Source organism: Squalius cephalus (assembly GCF_949319135.1).
Source record: "Squalius cephalus genome assembly, chromosome: 7".
NCBI classification, from domain to species: domain Eukaryota; kingdom Metazoa; phylum Chordata; class Actinopteri; order Cypriniformes; family Leuciscidae; genus Squalius; species Squalius cephalus.
Window position 1 is genome coordinate 45177407 of NC_137128.1, and position 12500 is coordinate 45189906.

At 34.0% G+C, this 12500-nt stretch overlaps 1 protein-coding gene across 1 annotated transcript in view; it reads right to left on the reverse strand.

Annotated features, from left to right (window-relative positions):
- Positions 1-12500, reverse strand: part of cers4b (ceramide synthase 4b) — a 21038-nt gene that overhangs the window by 1241 nt on the left and 7297 nt on the right. Inside the window, exons 5-10 of the mRNA XM_079876895.1 lie at positions 11657-11714; positions 11283-11333; positions 9499-9591; positions 7484-7612; positions 2006-2112; positions 970-1126 (exon numbers count right to left, since the gene is read on the reverse strand). Coding sequence (XP_079733021.1) covers positions 970-1126; positions 2006-2112; positions 7484-7612; positions 9499-9591; positions 11283-11333; positions 11657-11714 — 595 coding nt within the window. The remainder of the gene's footprint in view (positions 1-969; positions 1127-2005; positions 2113-7483; positions 7613-9498; positions 9592-11282; positions 11334-11656; positions 11715-12500) is intronic.

Below are 12500 nucleotides of genomic sequence, written 5' to 3' on the forward strand. Positions count from 1 at the left end.
TACTAAAAGGACTGAAAACAAAAACTGAAATAAAAATAAATTATAGTTAAATAGAAATGTAAAAAAATTATGAAAAATGACAAAAGCACAAAATAAAATTACTAAAACTTACACTAAAATGAAAATAAAAGCTTAAGGTTATTCATAATATTAATAAATATATAAATAATTCTAAAATACGATGCTATATATAAATAGGTAACAAAAAAAAAAATATATATATATTAGGGCTGTCAAACGATTAATCGCGATTAATCGCATCCAAAATAAAAGTTTGTTTTTACATAATACATGTGTGTGTACGGTGTATAATTATTTTCTATATATAAATACACACACATGCATGTATATATTTAAGAAATATTTGCATGTATATACTGTGTATATATATTTATATTATATATAATTTATATTATATATAAATATTTTATATATAAATAACACATTTTCTTAAATATATATATGCATGTGTGTGTATTTATATATAGAAAATAATTATACTCCGTACACACACATATATTATGTAAAAACAAACTTTTATTTTGGATGCGATTAATCGCGATTAATCGTTTGACAGCCCTAATATATATATATTGTTATATTGTTACCTATGTATTGTAATAAACTAAAACATTTCCAGTAACTACATTAGTTAACAATGAAAAATATTCCTGAAGCATTTCTTAATGTTAATTTGACCATTTTCTATTATTGAAATCAAAAGCTGTATCTGTTAATATTATTTGATGGACCTGATCTAACATGACAGACAATGAACAGTACTTTTATTAAATAATATTAACAAAGATGAATAAAAACTGTATAAAATATATCGCTCATTGTTAAATACTGTAAGTTAATGCATTAAGGACCTTATTGTAAAGTGTTATGCAGTTCAATTCAGACATTTTAAGTGTGACTATTAAATAGTTTTAAGGGGATGTGGATATGATGGATGGACTGACTTACTTTCCCTAAGAAGAGGAACTTGTAGATCATTCTCAGGATGAGATACGCCCAGTAAATGTGCAGCGCCTGCAGCACCAGCAGAAGCGCATTGAAGAAATAATATCCCATAAACGGCTCAAACACCTCCATAGACAATACAAGAGTGGTGTAGATGATCCTGCAGGAGACACACACACACACACACTGCTTAAACGCTGAGAAAAACAACATAATGCCTCAAAGTCAACACATGCACTGTAGAAACTGAGGAAATAATCTAATCACATGATCATATAGTGAAGTGTTTAAAATGGAAACTTAAGACGATGTTATCTTTTTCTTCATGTTTTAAAGGGGTGGTTGATTATGATTTGACTTTTCTAACTTTAGTTAGTGTGTAATGTTGCTGTTTGAGCATAAACAACATCTGCAAAGTTACAACGCTCAAAGTTCAAAGCAAAGGGAGATATTTGCTTTTAAAGAAATCGCTTTTTAAGGACTACAACAAACGGCTGGTAGAGACTACACCACATTCCTCCCGGGTTAGTGACATCACCAACCCTAGAATTTACATAAACCCCGCCCCCGGAACACGATTTATAGATTATCAAGACAGAATATGCTAATCAGTGACTAGAAGATAACTACACATAAGCTTCATAAATTCATCAACTAACCATTCAGAAATGTTATCTACATGTTGTCACTTCTTCTCGAGTCTCTCCATCTTTCTGACTCCGGTTTGAACATAAAAGGCTAAAAGTTTTTGAAATGTTCAGTGCATGTGTGTGTGAGGTAAAAGGACACGAGCTCTTGAAGCTCCGCCCCCTGTGCTGGGAGCAGCAGCTCATTTGCATTTAAAGGGACAGACACAAAACAGTGCGTTTTTGCTCATCCTCAAAAAGTGACAACTTTAACATGCTATATAACAATATCTGTGGGGTATTTTGAGCTAAAACTTCACACACACACTCTGGGGACATCAGAGACTTATTTGACATCTTGTGAAAAGGGCATTACACCACCGGTCTAAAGAGTCAGTCGGCAAGGTTCTTACTTGCTGGGAAACACGATCAGGCGTGTAATCAGGAATACAGCAGCAAAAATCACAAACAATGAATCGCACGTTTTCTTCCAACCGGCGTAGTTGAACATCTTGGCAGACTGTGGAAAAAGCAGAGAGATTTAAGATGAGCGACACTAAATTACTAAAATCATAGTTTTATTAATGTGATATTCAAGCTATTATTACAAAATAAACGTTCTTCCAGTAACATAAATGGAAAGTTTGTTCAAAGTTATCTTGTCTTAAAGGTAGCATGTGCGATTTCAGAACGAGTGCAATGATTGAACGAATATTTTTTTGTCCTGAGTCTTATATAAGATATATGTATATTTTTTCATATATAGACCACATCTATTAATGATTGATTGATGTTTTTGATCAGAATGTGAAGAGAGTTTCAACCAGTATAACAAACAGTGTTTATGAAAAACATTGCCTACCTAGTTCTCAAATTATTATCACATAAACATTATTTATACACTGTTTATGGAATGATTTTTTTCTGATCCATTAAGGCGAGACACTACAGGTGAATAGGGTAAAACATTTTAACTAGCAGATATCACCATTGAACTTTCCCAGTTGATTACCTACATTAAGATGAGAAAAAAATTTATTACATGTTTTCTGTAATTTAATGTTTAAATATGCAAATTAGGCAATATCTAATTAAATATGCATATTTTAAAAAACAAAATCTGAGTATTGGATAAAGCCAGGTTCAAAATTATTTTTTCATTGTGTTCACATATTAGATGGGGAAAAAATTACAGAGGGATTTATGGATATCTACTTTTGTTATCCTGTAAATCAGAATATACTGTCAATAGCCTTGGAATAAAATGTTATATAAATCAGGCTAGAAATAATATATTTACAAATCCCTCAGTAAATGTCTTCATAATATAACTAGGTACAAGACTGGAAAGTGTGGTGTATATGAGCTACTGAAGTGGAGATTTCGGACTTGGAGTATGAGAGAAGTCAGTTTGAGAAAACGGGCTTTAAAGATTTATCATCAGCCAATGAGATTGAGCATTCAAGCCCTTTCTCTTTCACGATTGGTTGCTGATAAAAAGGAAATGACCATATTTGGATCCGACAGCATTGAACAGGAGAGAGAGCTTTCTAACGGTGTGTGTGATGATTTAGAAAGCCAACTTTTGTTGAATTTATGAGAAATCTACAGACGCAAACAGACAAAGTGTAGTAAAATAAAGACCTAAATGTGTATTTTGGACTTTTTTTCACCACAAGTCTGAAAGAAGACATGTTATTGAAGACAAATATCCCAAAATCTCAAAATTGACCAGTGAAAAAAAAAACGCTGTTTTTGCCTGCCGTGTCTCGCCTTAATGGTTAAAGAATGATCAAATAGAATGTTCATAAAACCAAGAATGTTTTTAACATTTTTAAAAAACTGGATGCTTTCAACGTTTAGAGAACATTCAGAAATAATGTTTTAATGGAAAACATTAGCAAAACGTTCTTGGAACATATTTTCGTTAGCTGGAAAGTGCCTGACATACTAGTTAAACTACTGAAAAGACGTTCACTTTACTAATATTTACTATGATTTCACATAGTCTCCATAATGGAATATTAAAGCCATGTTGAGAATAATAGAATTTAGGATGTTTGCAGAACAAAATAGAATTAATATAGTAATCTTACTATTAAATCTTAAATAACATTAGTAAACATTCAGTATATTAACTAGAATTGACATTAAACTAACTTGATATTTGCAAGGTTATAATCGTTAACGAAAACTAACGAAAAAACGAAAACTAGGTGGGAAAAAACATTGTCGTTAACTGAAATAAAAATAAAAACGAGGCATTACAAAAAAACGATAACTAACTAAAACTGTATGTGTGTTTGGCAAAACTAACTAAAATAAAATTAAATTATAGAGTAAATGTCCTTAGTTTTCGTCTTTGTCAAGGTCTTTCATTTTTTAACGCTATTTAAAACACGCAGCGTATTCGTTCAGCTGCATTTCCTTTCCCTGCTCTCCCTCCGTCTCTGTCACTCATGCGTCTCTCACATGCGCGCGCGCACACACACACAGACACACACACAGCCCCTCCCCTCCGTGCACACCGCGTCTCCATGAGAACGAGTGTTCGTTCGACGTTGAAAGCAAGTTCGCTAAAGGTTAGTATCTCTATCTCGTGAACACCTTTACACAATCACACATTAAAAAGTGGTATCAAAATATTTTAAATTCTGAATATAATTTTGTCAGTGTGTTAATGTCGACCCGAGAAGCGATTGCGCCTTTTTTAGAAAGTTAGTCGCAAGTTTGAGGTAAAATGCACTTTTTGGTTGTGGTTGTCGTTGTCGATGTCAAAACACTATATAAGCTTTGATTCAAATATTAAATAATGTTATGTCATTTTTTTACTTTTACACTTAATGTTTGCTGCTTCAATCCAGATGAGTAGGCTATTGACTGTAGGGAAAGTGTGGGGTGAGTTGTGCCAGTTTTTACTCAAAGTGACTTTAAAGTGAGGCCATGGCAGTAATTCCTTCAACTTAACGATGTACATATATTTCAGGATGTGGTGCATCCCTGAAAACAATAACTGATCTGAAATAAATAGTTTCAGAAATATAGCTTTTGGGGAAAAAGTGGTCTCATGGCACAACTTGCCCCGATGCGGGGTAAGTTGTGCCTTTAGGGGAATACATTGGGGTAAATTGTGCCAGTGATTTCTGAAGTAAAACAGAACATTTTAATGTTATGAACTGTAATACTATATGAAAGCAAGACAAATTCAATACAAAATTACTCATTTAAGGTTTATTTAGATATTGTCACCCTGGAATACCATAGCATGCGTTTTTCCTACTATGGTCAATTGCATAGGGATTTTGTATTGAACATAACTCTGGATCACAGTGTCATAGAGACAAGGGGACGGGCTCATTTTACTCAGACGACCAATCAGTCTCTCAGGATCATTGTGAAGCTATCAAGCTACGCCCTAGCAACCATTTAGAGCACCATAGCAACACAATATATGATATTTGTGACTCATTTCAGGCAAAAAGGCTTTGGCAATAGATGCCTGTTGACATAGCGCTGTCTGTCAATTATGTAACATATAAGAATAAAGTGACTAGGCTAATTTCTAAACATCCTATTGTGACATAGGCCACTTAAAAACGGAATAAAACTTCTCTTTAATAACATAGTGCAAACTCAAACCTGAAATCAGTGTTAGCTAAATTAAACAAATAGCAGGCAGGCCTAAGTCAAACAATGATGAGGCATGCCCATCTCCTCACTTCTCAAGATTATCCCCTGTGAGTGAGTATGTAGGTCTAGGTGGTCTGGAACTGGCACAACTTAACCCAGGCCCTTTGGCACAAATCACCCCGGACCCACAAGTTTGAAAAACTAGCATGATCCAGCAGTTAAGAGCTAACATCGTGCTAACTGTATAGACTCATTGTGTAGCCTACTAAAGCACTAAAACATGTGTGAAATGTTTTCAAACTTGTCTATAATTGTTCAGACACTACAATCAAAAAACCTTAATCATAGAAATTTTACTTTGAAAGGGAAAAAACATTTGTTTGCACTAAAATGTGCTTAACTCTCATGCCATGTGTCTCTCTTCTTTGGAGGAAGAGTAAAAGTGATTGCTTTTCAAAATTATGTGGTCACATGACCAATTTCTTCTATGGTTTTCCAGAAACAAGGGGTGGAACTACTTCCCCCCCCTGGCACAAATCACCCCACTCTCCCCATAGGGTAAATTTAGTATAGGGTGTGAAAATTGTACAGCTGTGGTATTTGTATAGGGTGTGAATTCTGTATAGAAGATGTGTAGATTTTTGGTACAGCGTGTGGATTTTGTAAGAGGTAAAGGAATTTCAATGGGGTGTGAATTTTTTTATTATTTTTTATTTTATTATTATGTTTTTATTATTACACAATACTTTTTCTGACTTTTTTGAATCTTGCCCCTGACAAATAACCCAAATTACAAAAAAAGACTAAAACTAACACTAAAACTAATAAAAACTAAACTAAAACTAAGCATTTTCAAAAAATAAAAACTAAACTAAACTAGCAAACCCACTTTAAAAACTAATTAAAACTAAACTGAATTTGAAAACAAAAAGTCAAAACGAAATAAAAATTAAAACTAATGAAAAATGCAAAACTATAATAACCCTGGATATTTGTTACTTAATTTACTTGCTTTCTTTACTTACAGTGTTGACATTTTTCGCTTTAAGTTTGCTTTGCCAAAAATAATGCAAATTTCCAAACTTTTTTGAGTAAAGTGAACTTGACTTTACAGTGTACTGAAACCACATAAACTGTAAATTACTCTAAATACAGAGACCATAACATTTCATAAAACCAAAACAAAGCATAAAGGTCATTGCCCCTCTGATGCTGTTCAATTTTACGTTTTTTTTTTATTGTTTTTATTTTTTACTTCATCTGAATGGTATGAAACTTGGTAAAGATTATGGCACTTGCTGCGTGAAAACAAAAGCAAAAATTATGGACGTGATTCAAAAAGGTTAAATGGTCCTGAGAAACATAGTCACATTTGTATTGTTCACGGTCTAAAATGCGCACATTGGAAATGAATGGGAGATGAATTTCCTCTAGTGGAAGCGTTTGGTACTGCAGGCAAACACAATATTACTGAAAACTCATTTTTTGAGATATCAACCTCAAATTTGGAACACAAGTTTAGATTTATGGTTTTGATTTTCTCACAATTTTAGAGTAAAACATGTTTTGGAAAATAATACATATTTCATATAACAATTTAAATGGTATTTTTGTTGATTTTTTCATAACATTTACATTTTTTACATTTATGCATTTGGCAGACGCTTTTATCCAAAGCGACTTACATTGCATTTCAAGGTTCACATTTACATTCTTATCAGTTCCTGCTTTCCCTGTGAATCGAACCCATGACCTTGGCATTGCAAGCGCCAACGCTCTACTGTTTGAGCTACAGGTATGACAATAAATATAAAATTTTACTTAAAAAAAATCAGTTTTTAACATTTTTCAACTTCAGCAATAATCTGCCACGCGTCGTCTTTAAAAAGAGACCAAACTTTAGTCTGTGATCCAAAACTTTCAGGATTTATTTTCAGGTCTATGCTCAAAAAGTGAATAAATAGATTATAACTACTGCATAAATATAATTTAGTACCGTAAAATCCCCTAAAAATACAAAATATGAAATAAAAAAATATCATCAAACTAAAATATAGTACAATCATTTAATTGAAATAATAATAATAAAAAAAAAAGTCATTTTTGACCGACACACAAACAGTACCAAAGGGTTTAACATGAAGTAAAAGTGAAATCATCGGACAGCAGTGTGTTTGGGGAATTTTGTGGCAGTGTTAGACTCATTGTTTCTGCATAAACATATTCTCCATAAACACATGACTCTGCGGTTGAGCTCGTACCTCCAGGAGGAAATCTGAGGAGTCGTGGACGAGCATCACCAGCGTGCCGACACGAATGTAGTTGGAGCAATACGAGAAACCCAGCAAGAAAATAGTGGCAAAGTGGTGGATGATCTGTTCTTTGAAATCCTAAAACAGAACAAGATCCAGATTAACACAAAAAGAGAAAAGAATGATTGATATCACGGCGATATCTGACAAGAAATGTAACCTGAAACAACCAAAAGGACAAATCCATCTGGACAATAGATGGCGTGTTAGTGTTAGTGTGAGTGTGTGAAATATCTGACACACAAATCACACTCTATGATTTCTCCAACTTTACAGTGTCCTTGTTACATATGTTACATGTACTCCCCATAGTAATAACAGTAAATTATGCATAATTACATGCATTTAACCCTTAACCAAACCCTAATCCTACCCTAATCCTATAGTAAGTACATGTAGTTAATTATTATTACTCAGTACTTAAATATATAATTACACTGTAACAATGACACCTTAAAATAAAGTGTAACCGAAGGTTTTTAAAATCAAGTGTCCAAACTTTTTCCAGCTATTGTGGTCAAAACCAGCATCTAAATTTAAAGGCTGTCATTTTCCTTGATATTAAGATTTGCTCAAGATCTGCAATCAACAGTCAGAGGTCTCAATCTGAACTCAAATATTTCTCATCAAATGATCTCCACATTAATTTTATCGCTCTATTTGCTCTGTGACTCATTTGTGACTCATTTGAGAGTTTTAGGAGAAACATCTGAGACAAAGTTGATATTTAAATGAACTCAAAACTCTCTTTTGGGCAATAATATGTTATACTTATTTCTTCTCAGCATTTCTCCTCTTCTCTACTTTGCTTCCTGATATAGCTGTCTAATAAACCTGGCATTGCATATTACGAAAACTGGTCACACTTTATATGAGGTGTCCTTAACTACTATGTACTGAACAATGCACTTATTGTGTTCATGTTCTATTGCAAAACACTTGTGCTGCTATTGAGGTAAGGTTACGAACAGGTTTAGTGGTATGGGAAGGTTTAAGGGACGGGTAAACTGTTATTATAGATTAAATTACAGAAATTACAGCTGTAATTACATGCAGGTATTTTTTAAACAAGATAAGTGTACATGTAAAAACATGCATGTGCACAATAACTGCATTGTATCAAATGATGTAAATGTTAAAAAGAAGTTAAAGTCCCCCTGTGGTGAAAACCAGCTTTTAATGTTGTTTATGTGTCTATGTGGTGTTTTTAATGTGCTTTAAGACAAAGCATGTGTAAATTCATAAGTCGACAGCATTGCTGAGTATTTCCTCCTTAAAACTGCAGTGAACCAAAGACAGTCTCAAAAACACGCTTTGAAATCGCTGGTGTTTCTGACGTCACAAACTACCTTGTAACCAATCAGATCAACGTGTGATCGTCAACCAGTGGATCTCTGAATGAGTGGAGGCGGGGCTTATTTGCATATTCAAAGGACCACGCATACTAAATGAGGCAAGGGTGTCGAGTTACATTCAAGCTATTTTAAGGCATGAAGACATTTTTTTCAATGAAAAAACGTTAATTTGTAATTTTGGTGATCAAAGATGAGTTTTAAGGGATAAAATTATTGACTACAGGGGACTTAATATAAAGTGGGACCCAAATATTGCAGGCTCTTTCTGTTTTCTTTTGTCAGTCACTCTGGATAAAATTATTGTATTAAACATTGTATTAAAGTCAACGTTCCTTTGGACGTTCAGGTTGATATTTATATGAACTGCAATGGCCATAAGTAACATTATGATATAATGTTGCCTAAAATATTAAACTGATTGATTATTATTGTTAATACAGCGTATATTTAACTTTATTTTGATAATTGACAGGTGAGAAGCTAGCAAAATAAATAATTGAGCATCTTTAAAAAGGACATTGGCTTCAAAAAGAGAAAGTCTGACCTTGTAACATCCAATCCTCATAAAACATTCAGACCACTGTGGGACACTGTTGTGTGAGCACTTACTTTTCTTTTGACGTCCACAGACACACAGAGCAGCAGAGACCAGTAGAAGCCCAGTTCAAGCATGTAGTACCAGTAGTGAACGTCCTGCACCGGCTGGAGAAACACAAACACACACAGAACACTGACATTACATCACCTCTAAAGCTTAGGAGAACCTCACTTCTCAAAAATATTACTGCAATTTAAAATAGCTGTTTTCTATGTGAATATATAGTTCAAATGTAATTTATTCCTGTGATCAAAGCTGTATTTTCAGCATCATTACTCCAGTCTTCAGTGTCACATGATCCTTCTGAAATCTTTCTAATTTTCTAATAAAATTAAGTTGAGCTGCTTCATATTTTTGTGGAAACCGTGATGCATTTTATTTTTCAGGATTCCTTGATGAATAGAAACTTCTAAAGAACAGCATTTATTAGAAATTGAATATTTTTTAAACATAATAAATGTCTTTACTGTCACTTGAAACAATTTAATACATCCTTACTGAATATTAATTAAAAATCTTACCGAGCCCACATTTTTGAAAGGTAGTGTTTGGTGTTTTTGTTTCTTTTTGGAGCTTAAGTGTATAAATTACCATAGTTTATCTTTTATCAGTCTTTTGTAACATTAGAAATGTCTTTACAGTCACTTTTGATCAATTTAATGCATCCTTTCAAAAGCAGGCGTAGTCTCTAAACATCTTGTATGCTTTGCTGTTACATATGTGTCATAAGTCGCATGGGTATATTTGTGGCAATAGCCAACAATACATTCTATGGGTCAAAATTATCGATTTTTCTTTTATGCCAAAAATCATGAGGATATTAAGTAAAGATCATGTTCCATAAAGATATTTAGTAAATTTCCTACCGTAAATATATCAGATTTATTTTTGTGAGTGGATGCAGCACAATCGAGGACTTCATTTGGACAACTTTAAAGGAGTGGTATAATGCCCTTTTCACAAGATGTAAAATAAGTATTTGTGTGTGTGTGTGTGTGAAGTTTTAGCTCAAAATACCCCACAGATATTTTTATATAGCATGTTAAAATTGTCACTTTTTGAGGGTGAGCAAAAACGCACCGTTTATGTGTATGTCCCTTTGAATGCAAATGAGCTGATGCTCCTGGCACAGGGGGCGGAGCTTCAAAAGCTCATGTCATTTTACCTCACACACACATGCACTGAACATTTGTTCAATGTACAAACCGGAGTCAGAAAGATGGAGAGACTCGAGAAGAAGTGACAACATGTAGACAACATTTCTGAATGGTTAGTTGATGAGTTTATGAAGCTTATGTGTAGTTATCTTCTAGTCACTGATTAGCATATTCTGTCTTGATGATCTATAAATCGTGTTCCGGGGGCGGGGTTTATGTAAATTCTAGGGTTGGTGATGTCACTAACCCGGGAGGAATGTGGTGTAGTCTCTACCAGCCGTTTGTTGTAGTCCTTAAAAAGCGATTTCTGTAAAAGCAAATATCTTCCTTTGCTCTGAACTTTGAGCGTTGTAACTTTGCAGATGTTGTTTATGCTCAAACAGCAACATTACACACTAACTAAAGTTAGACAAGTCAAATCATATCCAACCACCCCTTTAAAGGTGATTTTCTCAATGTTTAGATTTTTTTTGCACCCTCAGATTTTCAAATAGTTGTAGCTTTCAGATGATATATAAATCTCAATTTCACCAAATTGACCCGTATGACTGGTTTTGTGGTCCAGGGTCACATATATAGGCATGTACATCTGCACTGGTGTGTTCGTTGTGACGTGTATTTCAGACAGGTGAGCTCACCTGTTGAGGATATCCTCTCCAGCACTCGCTCTGCTCCCAGAACCAGGGCGTCTATGAGGAAGAGGAACACTTTCAGACAGCAAAACTATGTCCTTTAACCGCCAGTCAATAAAAGAGGCAGTCATACAGTGAAAACCATACTGATTCCCGAGAGCCAGTGTTGTGTTTCAGAAAAACATTAGAACCATGTGTGTTCAAAATAACAAAGCTGAAGCTTGCTCTTGTTGATTTAATGCAGGTCGATCTGAAGAAGCGTTCAAATCTATTTGTTAGGACTCTAACTAGGGGACCATAATTAGGCAGTGACTCAAAAGACACCAACCCCAGGAGACACTCGGGTTCACGTGGGAATGAAGCTTCAAAAGACGACTCACGTTAATTAAAGATGCAAATCCCGCGGCGAAAGCAATCAGGTAGAACACAAATCTCCAGCTGGGGAAACAAAAGATTTGAAGTTACTATGGTAAATAAAACGGCATTACGACAGATGCATTCGTCTGGATAATTAGTTATTGAGATTGTAGTTCTTTCAGCCATTGCTTAAGGTTGTGCCTAGGGTGTCTGGACAACAACTGGACGATGTACTCGTCACTTCCCTGAAGTTTCAACTGACCATTGGGCCGTCTCTCATTCTTCATCGAGCAATCCATACGTGAGAATTGCGTTTAATTTACCTCAGCTAAATAAGATACGTAATTATACAAACACAACCTACAACTTCCTTGTCTAATGTCACATTTATTTGAACATCTTCTGGTCAGGTATGACAAATATTTAATAACTTTATGCTAAAAGTATGAAGCCAAAATGACTTTAATGATGAGAAATTGATTTCAGCGTGTAGCCTACTTGTTGCACGTTAATGCTTTTTCCTTTTTTTGGAAACGCACAGGGTAAAAAAATGTTTGTAACTGCTTGCACAACTGTTTTTTTTCCTTTCATTTGTCATCTCATTCGTTTCTTTGCTAAATTTTCTCATGTCTGCTCATGCTAGTTAACGTTAATCCACCATTAATAAACGTTAACTACCATATGCAGTTAATAAAGTTGAATTAGGTAACCTTCTATGTCATTTTTACTCTTCAAAGTGTACACTTGCAGATGTTGATTATAATGAATTTACTGTTAGGCCCATAAATAATAATAGGGATAAACAATATTTAAAAAGTATATAATTTTTTTACATATAAGACTAATTAAAAATTAACCACAAAACAC